We start from the raw sequence: 24,783 nt of genomic DNA, 5'->3' as shown, positions 1-24,783 counted from the left end.
GAAACTCCATCTCCTCTGTTCCTTTGTTCCAAGTGCCCAGGGTTTATCCTTGAGATTTAACTACTCTGTGGAGAAGGTCCACCTCCAGATGGATGTACCATCCTAGACAGTGAGGCAGTCCTAATGTCCCTGTTCCTTCCTTGACAGACCCAATCTTCTTGCCTCTTCTCCAGCTGAGTGAAAGGACACATGAGACGTGGCTGCAGTCTGAGGTGGCATCTGGGACACAGACTAGCTAAATACGTGAGATTGAATGACCCAGAGAATCAAATCCCAACTGGTCCATGCATCTCAGGTCTTGCTAACTGAACTTGTCACCAGCTCTCACACCGAGGACAGCAGGCATGACAAGGTAAGCACCTCACCATCCAACTGGTCTTTCTTCTCATTTTTAGGTTTTAAAATGCACTTCAATGTTCCCTTTTAAAGGAACAAACAAATCCACCAAATCACCACAGAAACCAAACTTTCTGTGTCTCTCAGGTCAGGACCTTGGGTGTCAGAAGTCAGGGTAAGCCACTTGCTCATGAGTTGCTCTCATAACTCCCAGCTAATGGTGGACCCACACGGGGGCTCAGCTCAAGCCACATTTGCCCCATCTCCTCATAGACTCCCACGTTTCATAAAGCCTGCCTCTCCACAAGGCAGTTCTTCTACTTGCCATTGAAAATGGATCCTAAGGCTACTTTCTCCCCATGGTGCTGTAGCACCACAGAAGGGAAATGGCGAGGGGAGGCACCAAACTCAGACGGTATAACTAACCCTCTCCTGAGTTCTGGCTGGTGGTGCCAACAGCAATGCCCTCTCAGCTGAACTCTTCTCAGTACGTGCCACCTCTCCAGACAGAGGCACTGGGGACTAAGTTTCTACTGTATGCTTCAGGACAGTCAGACCACAGCAACCCCCTTTGCTGTCTTGATTTCCAGGGAAACCCTGGCACCGGATGCCACTTCCGAAGTACTTGCTGCTGGAATGGGTGGCATAGCGTATGTGACAAGCACTCTGGAGGCGGCGGCTCAAGAACAGAGATCTTTTGACAAAAATGACTTGATGCTTACTCAGTTTGCATTCCTGGGTGCCCTGGAAAGCCAGACCAGGTGCAGGATTTGGGAAGAAAAGCTTGTGGGAAGATCAATGATCATTTGTTTTGTGGGGAGCCCAGCCCTTAGACGGGGCTCCATATCTAGACTGTTCATTTCTGTCTTTTGTTATTTTCAGCAGGCTGTCCTACTCTCCCTCTTTCTTCCTTCCTCACAGCTCCCAAGAGCTGCCCTGGCCCTCGAAGACTCCCTGTAGCCGACAAACGTATTGGGCCGCTGCTAACCTCGTCCTTCACCCTTACCGACTTAGTGCTCATGCTGTCCACAACGGCAGGCTTTAATTTCCCTGTAAACCCAAACGAGCGTTTCATAAGACCTTACCACAACTCTGGTAGAGGACTTCCAAGCCCCCGCTGCTGCAGGCCATGTGAACGGGCCAAGCGTCCCCTCTGCCACTGCTGCTGGGAGAAGTCAGAGTCCACACAAGGAGGGCAGCTGCAACCCTGTTCATGGTGAGGGGCTGTGTGTGACCGATGGTAAACAAACCCAATAAAAAGGCCTCCAGGGTTCTTCCTCCCCCTCCTGAGAGGGGTGACATGCTCAGTTTCACTTCTCACATACCAGGCTCTGGGGAGTTCAATGTGAGAGGCCAAAAGGCAGAGAGCAGGGAGGGGCCATTTGCATACTGTTCCAGAGGGTCTTCATTCTCTTGAAATAGGTGTGTGTGTGTGTGTGTGTGTGTGTGTGTGTGTGTGTGTTCACGTGCGCATGTATGTGCAGGTGTGAGCTAGGTTGAAAGTTGATTTCCTGCTTTTGCAGGAAGAGGTACAGCATGGCTCCTCAGAACAGTCTTCCTAAGGGTCTTTGTCTCCCCAATGGAGCCTTAAACTCAGGAGAGATGAGCCTCAGGCCGCCAAGAGTTTTCTATCAGCATGCACATCGTTGAAGGCTCCTGAAGTGAGACTCAGAGCTGGGTAAAGCCAGCAGGCACATTTGGCATTTTATTTTGAGGGTTGTATGCTAGCATTTGGGATCTGGAATGAGGCTTTTGTTCCATCTATATTGGCTCCTCTTTGGCTTTGGTTCTGGTGTTGGGGTACATTGTCCAGCAGGAGAACAGGACCTTTCCCTTGGAGCCTTGCAGAGAGTCTCTGAGTGTTCTCTCTCTCTCTCTCTCTCTCTCTCTCTCTCTCTCTCTCTCTCTGTGTACATGTGGCCATCAGAAGACACCTTCTGGGAGTCAATTCTCTCCTTTCACTATAGGTCCTGGGGATGGAGCCTAGGTCTCCAGGCTTAAGAGATAAGTGGTTTTGCCTGCTGAGGCACTTCATTGGCCCACAGCCTCCTTTAAGGCTAGTTCTATTGCTGTTCTCCCTTAAGGCTAGTTCTACTGTTTGTCTCCATTAAGGCTGATTCTACTGTTGATCTCCGGTGGAATCATTGGTGTCACTTCTCACAGCCAAGATCCTTTCTTCCATGGACTCTGGTTGTTCTGCTTCAGAACAGTAAGCTTTCTTAATCGCAGCCCCACACCCACTCTGCATAGTTCACCAGATTCATGGCCAGGGCAGCAGTGCTCCAGAGCAACAGGAAACACTGTTTCCCATGGCAGGAAGAGATGAAATACATTCCATTGAGAATATACAATATATTTTTAGACGATTGCTCAATAAAATGTTATTGCATGACAGATGGCATTTTTCCTTATAGGAAAAAGGAATAAATCTTCAAGGAGTCATGCTTCCTTGTTTTGTCCACTGAGGACTTAACTCTGACCACTGGTGATGACCCATCTGTTTCAGAAATCAACCCCAAATGATGTCATCTGGAGTTCTGTTATGGGTTGGATATTAACTGTCTCCCAGAGTTCCACATGCTAAGTGCTTGGTTACGAGGCTGTGACACTGTTGAGAGGTAGTGGAACCTTTAAGTTAGATCATTAATGATTGACCCTCAAAGTGCATATAGGGACTCTAACCCTCCCTTCCTCTCCCTCTTTCTGTTTTGTTTCTAAGTTGCCAGTAGATAATCAGGTTTCTTCCACATCCAGCCCCACCATAACATGCTCCACTACAACCCACAAACAGTGGAGCCAAGCGCCCATGCTTCAAAGCTTCTGAAGCCATGAAGCAAAACACACCTTTCTTCCCTTCATTTGTCTTAGGCACTCTGTCATAGTGATGGAAAACTGACCACTACAAAAGTGGCGTTTGAATAAGAATGGCTCCTGTACGCTCATATTTGCCTGTTTAGTCACCGGGGAATGGAACTGTTTGAAAAGATTAGGACATTTGGCTTTGTTGCAGGAAGTGTGTCATTGGGGGTGGGCTTTGAGGTTTCAAAAGCCCATGCCAGTCCTCGTGTCTCTTTCTCTCTCTTCTTGTGGATCAGGATGCAGTTCTCAGCTACTTCTCTAGTATCACACCTGCTTGCCACGCTGTCCCCTGCCATGATGACAATGGACTAAATCTCCAAAACGATAAGCAAGCCCCCAATTAATGCTTTCTTTTATGAGCTGACTCAGTCACAGCAATAGAACAGTGACTAAGAAAAAAAGACAAGCTTTAACTAGAAACTTTATAAAGACAACAAAAATTCTTCTGAGAACGTCCTGTTCTTTACTATAGAATAAGATTCGAATCATCTTATGATAGCTATTTAAAATATGGTTACGTATATGTAAATGCTGCCAGGCTCTGGTATCATCTCCCCCCTTTAGCAAGTGGTGGCAAAAAAGGCGGTGTGTCTGCTCCTGTCTGTATTCCTCCTCTGATTTTTGACAGTCCTTTCCTCTGTCTCCCACTATGGTCCTTTCACAGTGGTCATATTGGGAGTGATGCCCTCATTTTCCTGCAGGGTGAAAATAAGATTGCCTAATGATGGAGAGGAAACATCAGAGTGGAAGGAGAAAGGGAGGCAAGGTGATCTGGGAAAGGGTGGCTGCTGAGTGGGCTGAAGCATCCTGTTTATGGGTGGGAAGAGCCAAAGATATCTAAGAACAGAGTCTAAGCCCTTAAGAGCTGATGCAGGGAGATTATGACTTTGAGCCCAACCTGAGCTACGTAATGAAATCCTTTCTCAAAACAATAACTGCCCCCTAACCAAACAATAACAGAACATGTTCTAATTTGTTTGTTGTGTAGTGTTATAGCCCACTCCAGATCAACTTACTTACCCAGAAATTCATACCCCTCTCTGTGTGTGTTTAAAGGGAAGATGTTCACCTTTGCATAAGTTTACTGTGAAATTAGAGGCTAATGCCATGGGAATCCAGCCCCTTAAGAAAGTGATTCAGCGTCAGTGTGGATATGTACTTCCTCAGGACAAGGAAGATGGTTTGGATCAGTTTTATCTTGCTGCTCAGAACACTAAGGCTGGCTTCAACAGTGCCTTCATTCTCATTTGTATTCAATGGTGTCCATCCATATCTAACTGGCCTAGGATACTTATTAACAGTCCAGAACTGCACAACAATGTATTGGTCAGCGATTGACTAGATTTACAAAAGTGGCCAGTTATGGTAGCAGCCTTGTACATCTTGTGTTTATTGCAACTCTTGCTTGCATTGTTTTTTTCTGTGATAATTTAATCTTAAATTGCCCTGCTCATTGTGGCCCCAGCAAATCCACTGCTAATGTTGCCAATCAAAGACCACATGAAGCAACTGGCTTAGGGAGCAAATTCAAAATGATTAAGGACTACAGAGGTAGAAAGACAGCAGTCATTGCTTGCCACTTAGTCAGGTGCCATTGCATCATGGGTGTGGGCTTTAAGAATAAAAGGAAGCCATTGAAAGACCTGTCTTACTAAAGCAATGAGGTTCATAGAAATTTAAAGAGGGCCTATATTAGATGTGGAGGAACATCCAGAGATTGGGATGGAAGGCCGAATGTGCATTTATCCTATCATTATGGCAGTCATGGTCAAAACAAGAAGTTTGTTTTCAGTGCTGCAATAAAAGCCTGGACTCAAGTACAGATTTGAGTTTACTCTCCTTTCTGAGTGGCGTCCAAGACTGGAAGAACTTTGCCCAGTGATCAGAGTCTGGAGGCCAATGCCAAGGCATTTTGGAAGGAGTTTTGGAAATGGTATATCTTTTACTTAGTGGAATGAATCCTCAGTGCCATCCAGATCTGTGTAATGTCCTCTGTGATGTTCACACAGTGACCCAATGTACCCTATGACATGTTTCTCAGACCATGTTCCATTGCTAAGTGCCCATGACCAGATATCAAACAGAATGTTTAACTTTCTTTGAACCTGACACCTTTTCCCTGTGTTCTGTCTCTAGGTTTCTGTCACACTATGGTAAGAAGAGATTGGCTTTTTAGACTTCTATATTGAATGAAAAGTGTAAGCTGCTCTCATGTAAAGGTCAAGGGGCTACCTTATTTCCTATGTAACACCATTTACTATTATGGTGGTTAAGGTGGGTGTTTTACACTTATCCACACACCTTCCTTCTCTTATTTGAAGAATTCATACCATCCTAGTTTGTCTCCCAGGAAGGTATAGAATGACTCCCTTAGACTATCGATGCCATAGATGTATATATTCGACAAAAAGTTCAGAAACAATGGGGGAGAAAATTCCCAATTTGTCAACTTGCTTTCTATTAATTTGATAAGTTATTTAACAAATGTTTCATAAGCATCTCCACAATATCAGGTACAGCTCCAAGCACTAAGGATATAGCAGAATATGGTCTTTATTTTTATAGATACTTCTTAGTGGAAGTAACCACTACTTGTTTGTTCCATACATAGAGGAAAAAGTGGTATTATTTTTATTTACATGGATTGATTCATTAACTGATTGGTTGTGTGTGTGTGTGTGTGTGTGTGTGTGTGTGTGTACTTGTGCATATAGAAGCCATCCCACAGTCCCACCCTAGCGGAGGTCAGAAGAAAACCAGTGGCAGTCAGTTCTCCTCTTCCACCATGTGGCTCCTAGAGATTAGACTTAGTTTGACTTAGTTCTAATCACCTTTAGTTGATGAGTCATCTCACTGGCACTGTTAGGTTGTTTGTTTATTTTAGGTAGACTATTACTCTGTATCCATCCTGGCCCAGAATTCACAGTGGATCCTGGGCTAGCCTTGGACTCACTGCAGTTCTCTTGCCTCAGCCTTCCAAGTGCTGGGATTGCAGGCATTGCCATTTCCAGAAGAAAAAGAGATTTGAAGACTAAAGTAGGATTCTTTCACTGAACTTTCTGTAATATTTCATGTATATCTGCTGCTGCATATACACAACAAACTATAAAATTTTCCCAGCTAGTAGCTCATTAAGTTTTTTTCCACTAGCTATTTTCTCTAATGGATTAACCATAGCGGGCTTCTATGAAATGTCAGTCTCTCCTCATTTTGTTATTGTTGATACATTTTTTATCATTATTTATGTCTAATTACTCCAGGGACATAATATGCAAAGTATTTTGTTTCTAAATGAATCTATAAATTCTATAACAAACTCTAAACAGAAATGAATTTTGTTTGAGGAATACATTTGCTATTCAAGGGAAGAAGTAAGTGCTGTGCATCAGCTAGATCAATTTCCCAATGATTTAAAGGGCAACACGTTGCAGCATCTGATTAAAGCAAAAGAAATTACTCTGAGGTGCAGGGCATGGAGGTCTCATTTGAAAAGACTGATAATTATTGTACTTTATAGTGTGGGATAAATTAGCAACATGTAGCTAAAACTCTGCCCCACAAATTGAAAATGCTTTTAAGGCTTCATCCTGATAAGACTGAAGGAATTTTAGTAAGTCCAAAGAAGAACCCAGGGGTATACTAAAAGCATCATCTAAAGAGTGGGGAGATGGATGATACATGGCAAGTAATGGGGGAGATGGTTCTTGCATGGCAGGTATAAGCAGCTGGAACATGGATCTTTGACTTTTGTATATGCCCCCAACTCTGGGTGGCTTCAGAACTCCTAGATATCACTATAGAATGTGTGCTTACCACATTTAAGTCAACTGTCTGCACTACATATGATGCTGGACTGGAAGGAAGTAGCTGGAATAAAATAATTTCCTACCCCAACATCAGGCGTGAGAACCCTTCTCTGGAGTTGCTTGTCAGGGTTATCCAGGAGTCTTCCCAAACATTATAAGTTATTGGTATTGCCCTTGGCTGCGCCACAAAGATGGGAGGTAAGTCTCTATTGCTGAAAACACAATACACTTCAGACATAGGACCCAGAGGCCCCTGGATTAGAATTAACCTGAAAGCCTCCTCCCTGAGGACTAGTTTTCATGGTACCAGAAGGTTCCATGAAAGCATCAAAAGAAGAGAAGCAACAATGAACCACAACAACAGATAGCTGTGATGCTATAAATCTAAGCTACAGTGGTAGCACAAATACCCTGGCAGTAACCAACAACTCTGTAATTGGACTTAAGACCTGATGAACAAGACGGAAGTTCATCACTGAGAGAAGTCAGGGCAGGAACTCAAGGCAGGAACTTAAGTAGAGGCCATGGAGGAATTCTGCTTACTGGCTTACTCTTTAGTCTCATATCCAGATACCTTTCTTATCTCCCTTGGCCACCTGCTTAGACATAACACTCCTTACAGTGGACTCTGCTTTCCCACATCAATTATTAATCAGTAGGTGCTACACAGCTTTGCCTAGAGGCCAATGTGATGGAGACACTTCCTCAACTGAGGTTCCCTTTTCCCAGATGATCCTAGTTCATGCCAACTTGATGAAAAATTAACTACCATGAATCTTATTCATTCATATATTCTGCTACTTTCTGTTTCTCCTTCTCATTATTGTGTGCTCACTGCCTAGTGCACAATACGTAGTCAATAAAACATTTTCAAGTGAGTGGATGAAATTCCAAAGTAGTGTGGCCCAACAAGCTTGCCTTTTGGCCAAGGCTGCTGTACATCCAGATTCAATTGGCAATCACAGAAAAGACAAGACAAGGGTCTCCTCCTCTTCAAAGAGTCTGTAACACCCCAAGAAGTTAACGAAGTGCAGCATCCTCTTTTTCTAAAATTAGGTCAGTTTCTTTTTTCTCTTTCTGTTTTCATGCATTTTAGCTGAAGAACTTTTCAGGCAGGGAGGCCAAAGAAAGGGTGAAAGGAAACACCAATAACCTCCATTCCAACAATCTCCATTGCTGAAACTCGGCGAGATTCATTTGAATATGTTCACACACATAACTGTACTGCACAACTTACATTGACTATCTGCCTCCTTCCATTAGATAGTCTTAATGACTGTGTGCTCTGCTGCTGTGCAGTCTCCATCTGTTTATACACTGGACACTCAGCTAAATATCAATAGCAAAAATAACAGAAGCTAATGCTGAGGGGAATTGCTTTGTTATGTTTGAATTTAGTCACGATTATTTCTTCAGAGTAAATTACTCAGAAGCTCTTGGTGAAAAAAATTACCAGATATTTTTACGCAAGAACACTCAGCAATTTAACAATCCCCTCAGCAGGTGCACATTATTACTGATTTTTTGGGTCATTTTAGTAGACAAACATTAGTGTCTCCTTAAGTCTATTTACACTTCTAAATAATACAAGTGAACATCTTTCCACCATGTTGTGCTGATCATTTTTTTGTATTTCTGCCTTTGTAATTTCTTGTGCATCATCATTGACTATTTTTTCCTCTTATGTTAAATTCAAATGAAAGAAATGAGAGGTAGGAATTTAAACCACCAATAAGCATTATCTCCCCCCCTCCTTCCAGCACAGTACTCATCCAGGATAAACTGTTATGGTCTGGTGTGAGCACAGAAAAGCTGCAGGGATTTCTTTGACAACGCCAACTGTCTGTAAAACACACCGTGCTTATCATACATAAAAAAGTAAGAATTCTGGAGATGAGATGCTGTATTTTCTTGGATCAACCCCTCTGTTTGAACATGATTAACTGATAAGTTGTATGGGGGAAAGCTGACTTCTTCAGCGACATTGCTCCAGCTGCTGCTCGTTGGTGAGCATGGTTTTGATGACTAGAAAACACGTACTTAGCGGCATGCAGTGTTTGGTCTCTCTGTAACCTCTGGATGTTTCCTAAGAACCACTGGAGACACGTGACCACCTTGTTATTCTTGAACAAACAGTAACACTATTGCTCAACAATTGCTACCCCCACCAAAACAAAAACAAAAAAAGTTCAAGAAAAGGGATGCTTATAAGGAAGAGGTTGCAAAGGTGGTGGAGTGAGACCTGTGTGGCTTCAGGTCCCACTGCTGACTGCTGTGTGACCTGCTTAAGGCACAGACTACTGTCTGCAATGTGAAACTTCGTTGTACAACTTTCAGGTTTGAGTCAAGTGTATGGAGAGTATTTGTAGGCTATTTGTCACTAAAACCATGATAGCCCTTTGTTGAGGTTCGAATGTGAAATGGCACCATAAGGTTCATGTGTTTGAGTGATTGGATTCTACCTAGTGGGAGGCTGTGGAACCTTTAGAAGGTGGAACTTTCATGGGAGGAAGTGAGTTACTGGGGGTGGGCCTTGAGGTTTTGTAGCCCATCCCACTTCCGGTGCTCTTTTCCCTTTTTTGACCACAGACACACCGTGACTAGCTGCTTCTCATTCTTGCCACCCTGTTCTCCCTACTATGATGGCTGCATTCCTTCTTAAACTGAAAGCCAAACAAACCTTTACCTGTTTAAGTTGCTTCTGTCAGCTGTTGGTCACCGCAATGAGAAAACTGATGGCTCTGTCTTGCCTTTGTTTCCCACAGCTGGGTTAAAAAATGACGTCATTATAGAAAAATGCTTACATGGTAAATTAGGGGCTGGGGCACTGAGTGAGTAAACACATTAAAAAAGAATAACATTGAGGAAAAATATCAACAGAATGCTACCCCTTGCCAGGGCTTGCCAGGTTTGAAAGGTTTGGGTTTCTCGATTTAAAAAAGCGGAAAACTTTTCCTAAGTCAGATAAAGATTATATCCCCCATTCATTCTCTACAAATTTTGTGATACAATGCCTGGGTCAGATCTATGTTTGAGGTTTTATGTTAGAAATTGAAATATGACCGAAAGGAACTGAGAGGGGGTGACCTATGGCTTAACCACACTATAACCTTTAAAGAATTCATCTTAACACACTATAAAGTATTTCAATAGTGATTTCTTTCACATGGATTACATTTTGAAATGATAATGTCTTAGATATACTGGGCTAAGTAAAATATTATGCTAAAATTATTTTTAGCTATTTCTTTTATGCTTTTAACATGACTGCCAGAAAATGTGAAGTCCTATATAACTTGCATTCACGGTTAACATTGCATTTTTGTTGGGTACTCCTTCTTTAGGTATGGTAGTCTGCATTCACAAGAAGCTTGAAATAGTGCATTCCCACTTATGCTTTGTTTCCTTATTCAGTTGCACATATTATAGGACCCAGGACCACCATCCCAGTAGTGGTACTGCCCACAGCGAGTTGGGCTCTCCCACGTCAGTCATCAATCAAGAAAATGCTCTACAAGCCAATCTGCTTGGGGGCCAATGTGGTGTGGGCCAATCTTGTGGGGGCCAATCTGGTGGGAGCATTTTCTCTACTGAAATTCCCTCTTCCAAAATGACTCCAGCTCTGTCAAGATGATATAAAACTAGCCAGCACAGGCACCTAGGATAGGCAAATTTATGGAAACAGAAATTAAAGCCATTGCTACTAGAGGCTTAAAAGAGGAGGAATGGGGAGTTGTTTAACGGTCACATTAACATTAAGCTTCTACTTGGGGTAAGAAAACATTCTGGGAAGGTCTAATCATTACTAAATTATAAACTGAAAATTGTTGGAAAAAAGAAGTCAAATTTGTTTTACAAAAAATGACAGTGGAAAGGAAAATCAAACTATTATGACTAATTGTTTTTGCTTTTCAAGCCAGGGTTTCTCTGTGTAGCTGCAGCTGACCTGGAACTTGCTCTGTAGACCAGGCTGCCTTGAAATCACAGAAATCCTCCTGCCTCTGCCTACTGTGTGCTGGAACTAAAGGGCATTCACTAGCACCACTTGACTGGGACTGTATTTGTGAGGGCAGAAAAGAGAGTATAAAAGTCCCAAGCAAAGACAGATGTTTTCTCAGGATACTCAGTACAGCTGGCAAACTCACCCAGGCTTCTCCATTGTTTTTTACTTTTCTTCCCTGCTTAGGTCTGATAATTGTGTTTCCTGTACATCTTTATATCTATAGGCAGAATTTTCAGACCCACTGCTAATCATCTCAAAAAGATATTGACTGGAGTGATGACACTAGGGCCAGTTTACAGGAGCACAGAGTAAAAAATAACATCAGGCAGTATCTTGAATTTTATTACCTATGGATTATATTAATAATGCATATATTTTATGCTGAAATCTATTTATAATCTATCTATCAATGTATCTATCTATCTGTCTGGTTGTGAGCCTAGCCTTTAATGGCTGAGCTATCTCTCCAGCCCTGTCTTTCATCTATGTATGTATGTATGTATGTATGTATGTATGTATGTATGTATCTATCTATCTATCTATCTATCTATCTATCTATCTATCTATCTATGCATCTATGTCTTTCACCTTTCTGTCTCTGTTCTTCACAATTGCATGTTCTGTGACATGCAGTGAGAGGAGCATATGAGTTAGTTCCTTTTTTCTTTGCTGTAACCAATACCTGACAAAGCAGTTTAAGGGCAGAAAGGTTTGGTTTTGCTTCATAGTTTGTGGTACTGACCAATGGAATAGCCATAAATTATGTTAGAAATTGAAATATGACTGAAAGGAACTGAGAAGGGGTGACCCAATGCATCCTAGTTAGGGAAGGCTTAACAGCAGATACATGGCGTGGTTGGTCATACTGTGTCTTCAAGCAGGAAGCAGAGAGAGACAAATGCTAGTGCTCAGCTCTCCCTTTTCTTTCTGTTTAGCCTAGGACTCCAGCACATGAGCTGTCCATGCTCATGAGGAGTCTTCCCGCATCAGTTAAACATTTCTAGAAATACCCTACCTGACATGCCCTGGGGTCCATCTTCCTGGTGATCCCACCTCCAGTCCAACCCACAGTGCAGAGTAACCACCATGGGGCACTTAGAACCCACATCTTTCACTGTAATTCAGTTAGCACTTGTGTGACTTGAAAAGAAAATCCCAAAATAGAACTCAGCTTGGTGCCAAGTAGAGATTGCCACTCTCATTTTAAATGTTACTTCCTCAAACCTTAAATAACATGCCCAGGAGCTTCAAAAGTCAACTTCCTGTTTCAATATCATCCTTTTTGATTTGCCATTAACACTTTCCATGGAGAGAGGAAAATGCAGTGGCCAGTTTTTTTTGATTTTGTAGAAGGATGCTGATGGCATGTTGTCTTTAACAATTCCCAGCTGTGGCAAGTTGTCTTTAACAGATGTAAGAAGTTAAAACCACTACATCAGAAAACATTGAAATAAACTAACATGTATAAGCTAAAAGGCAAGATGTGGAGATTAAAACATATTTTCTTCTTAGAATAAAAATGCCTCTGTCCTGTACATAGCCAGGGTTTGAACCTTCTCCAAAGATGGCTGTCCAGACACTTGGAGGAAGTGGATGACACATCCAGAAGGAGTGACTTGTACATTAATAGTTTAACACTATACATGGCCATGACAGCCTTTTGGAGAGAAAGGCAGAAGCCAATTCTTTGTGGAAGTTCAGACACTCGAGCCTGTCAACTTTTTGATGGCTCTGCATTCTGTCTCCTGGACTTGCTCTCCCCAGAGACAGTGGAAGCCTGTTTCTAGTGAGTATTTTTGCCTAGAAAATAAGTTGCAACAAGGGATGAAAAGCTGAAACAAACAGTTTCCTATAACCTTTAAGGAATAGCCTTCACATGTAAGAGCTGAAGGGATCGCTTCGTTCAAACGGGAAACAGATTTCAAAATGTCACAGACAGCTGGGGAGTGATTCTTTCAAAGTCACAGGCCTCAAATTACTTGTCAGCCTGGGAGAACAAGGAGAAAGAACCTGGACTCCAGCTGTTGAAGGAGGACTTGCTGCCTCCAAAAGATTCCCTTTAAGAGGGATCATTCCTTTTTCTACCTATGATGTTGTAAAATAGAGAGCTGGTCCTTGTCCCTGTTTCCTTACACACAGCTCCCAAGACCCTAGGAACCTTAGGGGTGGTGAGTGTGTTTTCTATAAAAGTGGATAACTGAAGTCTGGATGCCTCTGGGTATTTTCAGAATGGCTGATAAATGGTTTAGTTTAATTTTACTAGCAAGAGAAACCCTTTTCACTCTGGAGAAAGAAAAGGAGGTGAAAGAAGGTGGATCACCAGTGGCCAATGATATCATCAAAGGACAAGGTCAAGTTTGAAGATGGTATCCTCCAAATACCTGGTCTTGGAGAAGTTTCTGGAGGGTGGCACAACCTCCATACCATTGCCTATACATCTCTTGTATCTGATTGCTCATCTGTAGACTTTCCAACGTCTTCCAGAACAAATGGGTAAATATGTCTCTCCGAGTTCCTTGAGCTGCACAGTAATAGCGCTCAAGGAGGGGATTGTGAGCTTTCTGATTTAGAGCCAGTACATCAGATGGACGATACACAATGAGGGCTTTTGGTGGAGGACACAGTCTTTGAGATGAAGGCCTCAGCCTGTGGACAGTCTCCAGGTGAGACAGTCTGGTGTTCACTGGAGGCTTGCTTGATTGGTGGGGGGAGCCCCACCCGTCTGCCATGAGAAGTGCTGTGTTGAGTGGGTATTGGAAGACAGTAGTAGGAGCAGAGGAGTTGGCCTGTGAAGAACCCCTGAAGGAAGGCACCCAGAGGTGGATATCTTCCCCCTCTCAAAGCCTTAGCATGTTGTGAAAATGAACCCTTTTGTTTCTAAAAGTGGCCTGAAGTAGTCCATGAGAAAGTGCTTTCAGACTCAGAATTCTGCAGTGTTAGAACACACACACACACACACACACACACACACACACACACACACCCACACTCATATCCCACACCCTACACCACCCACCACCACCCCCACCCTGGTCTTTTGAGTCCATCCCTTTTTTGTTCTCTGTGCTTTCTTTTCAGTCCTGGGATATGTGACTTCGCATCTGAGCTAGCAAATTAGCTTCCAGGATGGGCTCTCTGCCTAGCTCAGTGGTTCTCAACCTTCCTAATGTTGCCACCCTTTAATACAGTTCCTCACATTGTGGTGATCCCCAAACATAAAATTATTTTTGTAGCTACTTCATAACTGTAATTTTGCTAATTTTATGAATTGTAATAGAAGCATCTGTGTTTTCTTTTTTTAAATTTATTTTTCAGTTTAAATTTAGATAAGAAACAAGGTTGCTTCACAAGTCAGTTCCAGGTCCCTCTCCCTTTCCCTTCCCTCCTTCCATGCCCTCCCCCCAACTCCCCCAATATCCCCTCATTTCCCCAGGGAGGGTGAGGCCCTCCATGGGGGTATCCATAGTCTGTCATTTCATCCAGGGCAGGGCCTAGACCCTCCCCCAAGAGTTCAGGGTGAGAGTGCATCTCACATTGTTGGATGGGAGTCCAAAGTCCGTGTGTATACTCGGAATGAGTACTGATATGGTCTTGGGCAACACCTGTGAAAGTGTCATTCAGCCCCCAAAGGGGTTGCAGCCCACAGGTTGAGAACCACTGTTTTGAAGTCATCTTCTGAATCACAAGGACAAGGTGCTCTGCATCCCACTACATACTGTCTGTGAGCCTCAATGTCTCCCTAGTCCCTTTGAATGCTGTTCTCTACTCAAGGGGCTGCTATACTTCTTGTTCTGGCACTCACAGCGTACAGCTAGTTGATCCAAAGTAATGGCTCATCCAGGTCATCCTGTCCACAGCATGCAGCTTGCATTCTCTTCCCCTTTCACAGTAGGGCATGTGAGCTTCCGCCCCTCATCCTGACTGTTCTTCTTCCTATTTTTCTCTTCTCTACTACAGTTTCCATGAGCCCTCCCCAAGTGCACCAGGCATGGTGTTCTCTCTCCTCTGTGGTACCAGCCTTGTTGCTCAGTGCTTAATAAAACTTGTGCTCTGTGTCATAATCGTTCTATTCCATCTCTGGGTTAGAATTCATTGAAGGACTGTCACTTTCAGCTTGAGACTTCAGAATCCCCAGAGTGCTCCCAGTCAACACACTTGGGTTAATTAGGGGAGAGAAAATGGGGTGTGGAAGGAGAGTGCTCTCCCAGACCCACCCCTCATCTCTCTCCTGATGCCTGTAGCTCAGCTCCGATAATTGCTTGATACTATTTGAATATGGGCTTTGCTGGCTATTTATTCTGTAATGAGTTTTTATTGAACCCATGTGTGCGTTGGGCACTGAGGCGCCGTAGTGAATAAAGAATCTCCTAAGTTCATTTTGTTTGTAGAAGCTTTATTTCAATTTGCTCCACAATCATTTGGGGATGGGCAAGGCAAGCCCATGTTAGGTGGAGCCTGGAATGTTACAACTTATGATCTTTCGTGGGTAAAATAAAATACAAAAGTACAGGAACAATACATATTTAAACTGATAGGAATATATTATTAACCTTAAAGTTTATATTTAAAGTACGGACAAGTCCTGGTAATATTGCAAAATACATAAGAATCATATTTCATTCAGTAAGCAATCTTGTTTTGCAGATATTTTTGTCACTTGGGTCTCTTTTTGGCTTCCTATTTCAGTTATCAGTCTTGTAGTATATGCTCAGGTGAGGGTTAGGAAGACAATTCAGTCTTACAGTGTTACTGATTGAATTGAATTATTATTATTATCATTATCATTATTATTAATGACTTACAAAAAGGATCTCTTAGTTACCCAATTAGTTATTAAGGTTTTCGATTCTGGTGAAACTCAAGCCTATATCCATTGAGTTTTATTCTTAAGGATTATAAACTTCCTTATATGCTTGTTAATGTCTGAAATGCCATTGAGCTGGTAACACCGAGCAGTTGTTCTGTCACCAAGACCCTCATTAAGTGCTTCTCAGTCATTATCTAGGTTATCACCACTTCTGCCACTGCTTGGTGACAGATCCTCAGTAATTCCCCCCCCCCATTCTGTTTATGGGATGCACCCTTCATTAAGGAAGTATCATGTGACCCTCAAAGCCTGGTCTTTACTTCCCTCTAAATGTCTTATTTTGCTCATCTACTTACCACTTTTGGTTAGAAACCTTTTTAAAAATATTTCTCCCTTCCTTCCTTCCTTCCCTCCTTCCTTCCTTCCTCCTTCCCTCCCTCCCTCCCCCTCTCTCTCTTTCTCTTCCATATAAATGTTTTCTACTTATTGAACTGTACACTTATGACTTCTAATTATATTGTGTTAATTTTCAGCTCTATTTTCTCCTAGCTTTTATATACATGCATACATACATACATATTCCATTGTCTTTATACAAAAGGAAAAAAATAACATTTGCTTGTGATTGTGTTTCCGGAATCATCAGGTATATTTCTGATAGATTTCCAGTGTGACTAGATGCCTGCAAGAAGTATACCCCACTCAACAATGATAAACATCTGTTCTCTGGAAATACTTCCCACAGCTCCCATTCAAACCTCAGCCTACTCCTGTGCACACATGCTGCTGAAGTCTGGTGAGGCAGAGACCTGTGAGACAATCCTAGCTCTAAACTTTCTAGTCAGTGTCAAAAGATCAACAGTGGGTGGGTGAGAGCATCCTTGGGACCATTTCCTGTGTCAGAACTATAGACAGAGTGACTCTATACACCATAGCATACCCCACTTATGCAGGAGAATTGATTCTCAGTTCACCTTCCCTAAGTGTCCTTGGCTTTGTCATATCACACACAAGTATTAGCAGGGGCTCTGGCTTGGGGATCTAAAGGAACTGCATAGGAAGTATATTCATGGTGAAAGGCACTTGTTAGTCTCATACTGACCAACGGCAATACTTCCCTAAGTATTATCTGTGGAACAGTACCATCAGCATCACCTAGACCTTACGGGGATGCCAAATCTTAGGCTTTGTCCTTCACTTTGGTGGACCCCTATCTGCAACCCTTTTCATCTAGCACCAAGTTATTTATCTCAACCAGAGCTTCTTGGGCTGTGTCAACATTACATATTTATGTGTGTATCTCTCCATTTGTGAACTGTGTGAATTCTAGGCTCCCTTATTATCTGTAATCGTAGCCACAGAGCCAGAACTTGAGTCTACTACATTTCAATTATCAGGTAAACAGGTATACGAAAAATCAAGTAAGTGAAATGTACAAAGACAAGCCACTCCTATTGTTTTCTGGGTTAATTTTTTTTGACATAGGATCTCATGTAGCCCAGGCTGGCCTTGAACTTTCTATGTAGCTGAAGCTTACCTTGAACTCATGATCCTCCTGTCTCTACTTTCCACGTTCTCAGGTTACGTGTATGAACTACCATATCCAGCTTATGATAAACTGTTCTTATCAGGGGATATAGAAATCTATATGCTGTTTCCTTCGTAATTCTAATTTGTATGTTTATCTTATCTCATATAAAAATACTGTAAATGTACTGTGAATCTCTGATTGGGGGGCAGTAAATCTATTTTCATTTGATGTGGGTCTGTGGCCTTCTCTGAAGGGTAAATGGGAGACCTTCTATTTACTGAAACAACTATTTTGGAAACATACTAAAATAATCTCTGTCACTTTGTCCCGGGGTCTTTCTGTGCACAAACACTATAGTGTACTTGAAATAAACATCACAGGCAATGAAAAACACTGATGATAATGCTATTCATTCAATAACACCAAGATAACAGCCAAATTATTCCACCTACTTAAGTCATTTTTATCCAGCTCATGGAAGGAGGGTAATTTAATTCCAGGAGATTGGAAGCATTGATTGAGCTGTGAGTCCCTAAGGCATTTATTAGACAAATGAGACCAATGAAAAAGAAATGTATTTTTTCATCTTTAATTTCCATAAAAGATTTATAGCCAAGCTTGGAAGAACTGAGTTTTAAAATGCCACATTTCTTCCAAAAATTGACACCCACGGAACATTGCAGGCAAAGACACAAGAGAGGAAGTGACCGGAGGTGGCTTTGGGTTTGAGCTGTGTAGTCACTCCTCGGACCTGCATTCTTTACTGCAAAGCTGAAACTGCAGAGGTGAGGGCAGCTGAGACATCCTGCATCCAAGCTGCTCGGAGCTGAAACTGCAGAGGTGAGGGCAGCTGAGCCATACTGCATCCAAGCTGCTCGGAGCCATCAGTATAGGGTGTACCAGCTGTACGTGACTTTCTTCTTTCAAAAAAATTAAATTCAGTTTTAATAAATGTCTCAATTTGGGTTTAATGGAGATGAGAATTGGAAGATATTTTGTCTCCATGTGTCAAGCTTTTCCTAATGTCTAGCAACTCTTAGTCTTCCCCTCACGCTTCCCCAGGCCCCGCCTATGATGCTTCATCAAATCCTGAGACCTCCACCCATGCAATACTCTCTGAATCCCAAGCTCACTCGTTTTCCTCTGTTTACACCAAAGGTGGGGGCGTCTTATCTGAGAGTGTGGAGCTGGCAGGGCCATGGAGGAGAAGCTGGTGCACCTCTAGAGCTGTGAGTGCAGTGGGTAGACAGCTCTTGTCCTCAGTCCTCCCTTACAGAACAGGAAAGGACCGTCTCTCACCTTGCTCCTGGCTCATTCTCTTCGCCGTTCCCCAAAGCTTAACAAGGGAGAAGACCTGAAAGTGAGATCGCAGGTCAGTGTAGCTGTGCTTTCAGTAAGTGTGCCCGTCTCCAACGGAATCCAAAGGCAGTGTGGGTCTGTTCAGAAAAGCCGAGGAGATACCAATGAAAAGCGGGTTTCTAGAGTCATGAAGAATGGGCTTCAAGTCAAGCTCGGCATCTTAGAGGCTGTAGATTGTCTCAATGGCCACCTTTCTTTATTTGGAAACGGCAAACAGTACAGATAGAGTTGTCAAGGTTCATAATTCTATAAATGTGGCATTTCCCCATGCCCTATTCTGCTAAAGTTCACCCATTGTTTTCTTCTAAGTCTATAATTGCAACCCATCAATCAACGGATTTTTGGCTACTGGATCACTTTTAATTGCTTTCTCTGTCCAACCATTTTTGATTCAAGTATGGGTGCAACTGCTCATGCCACAAATGTGTGACTTTTCAGACCACAGGCCTTTCATAGGCTGATGGGGAAAGAGTATGACAGATGGGTGATTCCCAGAACCTAGAGGCATCTCTTTCCTTATGCTGAAGACTTGATGCTCTCAAAAACGTAGAGGGTACTTTATCCAGATGAGATATTGTAGGACCATTTTCTCTTTCTTCCTCATCACTGAAACAGAGCCACAAACTCTGGAAATAGCAGAGGAGTACACTGAAAGAGAGCTGAAGGATTTAGAAGGACGGGGAGGTGGGGCAACATAGGCAGAGGAATTTCAGATTGCCTCCCAACTGATGTCCTGGCATTTCCCAAGGCCCGGCCCAGCAAGAGGAGGTAGCCCAGGGAGGCCCATTGTCCCTGAAGTTGGACCAGAGATGCTCCGTCTTTATCAAATGCATTACAAAGGTGAGCTAGGAGGAGAGGTGTCTTAACAACAATAGACCACCAGGGGGAGTGCTTTGTCAACAGGGGCTAGAAGCAGTTACCATGAGGCCAGGGTAATAGGATCACAGAGAGAACACAATGGAGGGGAAAGAGTGTGTATAGGTGGGTAGGTGGGCAGGGGTGGGATCTGTTGGACAACAAGGAAAAAGTCAGCAGTGACATCACTGAATACAAGAAGAGAAATGGTGTGGTGAAAAAGAGTATTTGAGGGAATAATGGTTGAAAAACTCCCCAAATGTACTAAGTCATGGATCCAAGATAAGGAGAAAGCCTTGAACAGTAACAGAAATCTATGCCACACTATTTGGAACCTTAATATTTACTAGCATATCTTGATAATATTCTATAATGGGCTTCATTATGACACTTTCATACATGCACATAATGTATTTAGATTGATTCAGTGCCTCTATTACCCTCTCTTGAAACTTTGAAAACTGAAGACAAAGAGAAAACTGTCAAAAGCCACCAGACATGCTCATCTTCCCCAATGGGGCCTACAGATTTTTTAAATGGTATCTTGATCAAAATTAGCAAGGCAACATTTTAATAGAAATAGATTTTTACAAAATTTAGTAAACAGAGAGAGCAGTCCCTAAGATAGGTAAACCAACCTTGACAAATGAGGACAGAGAGGGCCTGACAGCCAGTCTTACCATGTAGGAAATAGTCAAACCCAGGTGATATTGGTGGAAGGGCACAGCCACAGATGAATGGAGACAGAGCCACACAATCCTGTCTGAGAGTCTTTCGACAAACAATTCGATAAAAGAAAGCTTTACAATGGTGTTGGGGAATCAAAATGCTAGCATTTAACCTAAAATTATTAAAAATGATAAACTTCTGTCAAACGTTTTATGCAATTATTGGAGTCTAGGGTTAGACAAGCAATTTTTAGATTTGTTATCAGAAGCACAACTCATCAAAGAAAAATTGCCACATGGCCCATCATCAAAACAAAGACTTAATCTGTGAAAATCTATGTGGGTAACATAGCAATATCAGCTATATGCCTACAGAAACACTTGCAAACCACATAGCTAAATATGAGTTAGTATTCACTGTAAAGAATTCCCACAACTCAATATTCGAAAACTATTAGAAACTGGGTGCAGGACCCGAAGAACAATTCTGCCATGTGGAACCTAGAGTTAGCAAGGTAGTGTGTCTAGTGTAGAGCCAGCCATTGGCTCTAAGAGCATTAGCCACGCAAATGTTCATGGCAGGTTAGTAACCAGTCCTAAAATCACCCTGGACGCACTTCAGCAGGTGTTAGTTAACCATTCTGAGGTGGTACACAGAATCTGAAACACCAGTGGGAAGCCCCAAAGTGTACACTGCTGATGCTTGCAGAGGCGTGTGGGAAGTTGTATGACTCTGTAAAGAAATATTCTCGATGCAAACAACAACTGTGGAGCCAATCATGAGAAGCAACAGAACATTTATATGATGTTTATATAACATTTGTAGAATATTTGCACATTCATTTATGTAGTGTGGCAAAATTTCAGGAGTGGAGCAGAGTGACTGCCACTCTTGGCTTGGGTTGGGGAGGGGAAAGAAGGGGAGGCTGTACTTAGCAAGGGGAACAGGAGAGAGCCTATAGTGTGAGGTGATGTTCAGTGTTTTAACTGTTAAGATGGAGACAGGGATATATGAGTTGATAAAATATATGAAGACACCACCCCCTACATATCACACTCGCACCCAGAGAACAGTAATTAAAACTGAAGAAATCTAAATAAGATAAAGAGATTGTATACAGGCTATCATATTATACTCTAGTTTTGAAAAATGTAACCTTGGGGGAATTAGGTAATATATTAATACAATTAAAATTTAATTATTCTTATTTTATTATATATTGCACATAAATATATATAAAATGCATAAATATATAATAAATATAAATATACATATAGTAAATATGTACAAATATATAAACTTACAATTTCTTATGAAATTATTCTTAAAAATTCTTGGTTAGTTATTAATTATTAATAAAGTAATTATTGGTTAGTACATTAGCTTCTATTGATCATTATTTATCTGTGTATCTGAATCTACAATTATCTCAGCAGTATTTTCATTCTGAAAACAAAGTGCCTACCCCCCAGAAATGCTAAGATTGGGGGTTCAACAAGACTCCTATTTCTGCAAGGACAGAATGCCCTGCCTCTCCTATTTGTCACGTCTGAGAGCCATTCTAGAAGCTTTCTTGTGGTGACTTTCCCAGGATGGCTTAGAGATTGCTAGGGTGCATACTCCTGCTGGCCGATATTAACTTTCTGAAACCAATAGAAGGAAAAAATTCCTCCTCATTTGGCTATGTTGTCACTTAATCTCTATTTTTGTGAAAGGATAAGGCAGGCACTTCAGTAAACTATGGGATGTATCAGAAAATGTCAGGGATGGCAGCTCTTCTGTGGTATTAATAGGGAGACTCCCAGTGACAATTGGGCTGCTCTGTAGATTCCCACGAGGGAGGCCAGTATTCTTTAAGGGCATGGGTAGGTCAACCAGGCTCCAGTGGGAGGCAACAGATCCAAAGTTTATGGGCAGTACAAATTGTACTTAATAGGCTCTTTTTTTTTTAAGAATACAAAGTTGGGTAGGTAGGGAGAAGCGGGGATCAAGGAGTTGGTGAGAGGAGAGTGAATATGATCAAACTGCAGTGTATGAAATTCTCTAAGAAGTAATAAAAAACAAGAAAAGAGACTTGGATTTAAGGACACCATTGGAGAACCTGGTAAGGAATAACTTAGAAACACTTTGACACAGGCTCTGGTTCAGGCCAGATTTAAATGGAACATGTTGGGGCAGCCAAGGTTAGTCAAGAGTAGGGTTTCATTGACTGAGGTTGTCCTTAGCACCTGAGTTTCGTGTGAGCTGTGGAATCAATTGATTGGGCAGAGAAAGACCCTGACATCCAAGCGTAACTTCTACTGTGAAGGAGCAAAATGGCACTTGAAGTTTACAGAGTGTGCTGTGCAGATGGGAGGAACCCTTCATCCAGTTGCACTCAGCAATACACTGGACTTTGGAGAGGGGTAGCTAATGAACACAAGGAAGTTCTTGAGCAATGGAGACAAGGTGGAGTTCACAGTTGCTGACAATCTTGTATTGGGAAAGACTTAGCAGTTAGCAGATTCATGGTGTGGAGCCTGCTTTAGTCCAAAAGTAAAAGAAGGGATTCTAATGCAGAAAAAAGTATTTTTCTCTTCTGGAAAGCCATCAACACTCTCAATTTTTTGGTACATTCAGCAACAAGCACCCCAGGATGCTATTTTGGCTCTGGGAAACCAGATGGGCTGGTGAAGGGCAGAGGGGTGGTAATGTGGAAGGGGATCCTGTGAGTCACTCAGACTTTCCCCAGGAAGTGTTAGGAGAGATCCAGTAAAGAAAGCCCTGGAACTGGTGTTTTCTTCACAGTTCTTGGAGTAGCTGGCTTCATCTGGTGCTGTGAATGTGGGCTGGAGTTTGGTGTCATATTGCTTGAATCATAATTAGGATACTCTATGTTGGAAGCAGAGACCAAGAAGTTCATGAACTTTTATGCAAAAGTCTCTGGGACTACATTCTGAAAGGAAAGCAGTCATCAGGAACCATCCTCTATCAAGTGCAAGAATTCTGTGGAAGTCTTTTCAAAATGTGTCAGCTGTGGTCCCTGCCATCAGAATTGTACGAGTGCTTAAGAAGATGCATCATCCACAAAAGCAGAGCTAACTAAAGAAATGGAAGGTAGAAAAACTGTTCATGTATTGCAGTTCATGGACACCACAGTAGACACAAGGGCCTCATATGTTCTCATCCAGAATGGCCAGAAAGGGGGACATGGTCTGTGCCATGGAAGAAGAGAGTGACAAATTCGAGAAGGAGTCGAATGGAGATGTCTAGATGGGTAACTCCGAGCTTATTTGCAAAGGCAATGGGACAGCCAGGAATTTTGTTGGCTACAAGTGACAGAAGCTAACCTGATGGCTTAAACCAAATGCTATTATTTTTCTATTGCAACTTGACATCTTAAGATATGTCATGAGAGTCCCAATAGCCTTTCTGCTTATCCCTTCTGAGTTCATGGCTTTGGTCTTAAAGGTTTTAGCTGATGGTCACTAGCTGGCCAGTAATTCCAGCTGAAAATGGGAGCAATGGAATAGAGGACAAAGTCATGCAGCCTTGGAGTCTTTCCCCCAGAGAGTTTTTATAGAAGTTCTGCCCAGAGACTTCTACATTTCCCCCAAAAATGTGCATTGTGACCCCATTTGCACTAACCAGACAGTGTCACCAAGGACAAAACAGAGGCTCTACTGCTAAAGACAAGGAAACTGGAGGGATATGGGACAGGCAGGGACATTCAAGGCATATTGGGAGGCTGAAATTTGAATGGGACTGAAGTCTGCTATGGTTTCAGAATGCAACTGTTACTTGTTTGTTAACTGGTTAAAATTTAGTATCATTTATTTATTTATTTATTTATTTATTTGTGTGTGTGTGTGTGTGTGTGTGTATACCACAGTGTACATGTGTGTGTGTGTGTGTATGTGTGCCAGAGAAGCATGAGAGTTGTCAGTTCTTCCTTCCACCATGTGGGTCCCAGAAGTTGAACTTGGGTATCAGCTTATCAGCAGGCACATTTACCTGATAGACCATCTTGTCAGCCATTATTGGCTGAATTCTTCCCAGAGTTATTCATCAATCTTGTATATTTATTCTTTTTTATGGCAAGAAGAAATACCTGATACAATGAATTATCAGAGGCTGGGAATGACTACCACCTCTTTCTACTGTTGGCTGGAATGCTGCCTGGCGGATGTGTGGTTTACACCAACTCTAGTCACTGCCCTGCAGCAACTGTGGACAAAAGCTCTTTTTTTTTTAATTTCCTGAAGCTTGATGCAGCCAAAGTTTAACTGATACTTAGATCTCTTCAGGGACTTTGATGGGGATGGAGATTTGTAAATAACCCCATGACTAAACGTATTTCCTGGGTCTCTGAGCTGCTGTGACAGGACTGTAACTTTCATGTTGTGCTTCTACATGACAAGCATGTTGTGGCCAACCGTGCCAGACTCCCTGGCAGTGGGATTGTAGGCTGGAACTCCCCTGATCCATGTCTAAAATTCATATATGAGTGAGTACATGCCATGTTTGTCTTTTTGTGACTGGGTACCTCACTCAGGATAGTTTCTTCTAGTGCCATCCA

The 24,783-nt window shown here is 42.3% G+C and overlaps 1 protein-coding gene across 1 annotated transcript in view; it reads right to left on the bottom strand.

Moving 5' to 3' along the window:
• Window positions 1-1,623, bottom strand: part of Ly86 (lymphocyte antigen 86) — a 57,763-nt gene extending 56,140 nt beyond the window's left edge. Inside the window, exon 1 of the mRNA XM_005066384.4 lies at window positions 1,422-1,623. Coding sequence (XP_005066441.3) covers window positions 1,422-1,551 — 130 coding nt within the window. The 5' untranslated portion in view covers window positions 1,552-1,623. The remainder of the gene's footprint in view (window positions 1-1,421) is intronic.
• Between the last annotated feature and the right edge of the window lie 23,160 nt (window positions 1,624-24,783).

This window comes from Mesocricetus auratus, unplaced genomic scaffold, assembly GCF_017639785.1.
Source record: "Mesocricetus auratus isolate SY011 unplaced genomic scaffold, BCM_Maur_2.0 Super-Scaffold_100013, whole genome shotgun sequence".
Taxonomy (NCBI): domain Eukaryota; kingdom Metazoa; phylum Chordata; class Mammalia; order Rodentia; family Cricetidae; genus Mesocricetus; species Mesocricetus auratus.
This window is presented reverse-complemented; position numbering and strand designations above follow the sequence as displayed.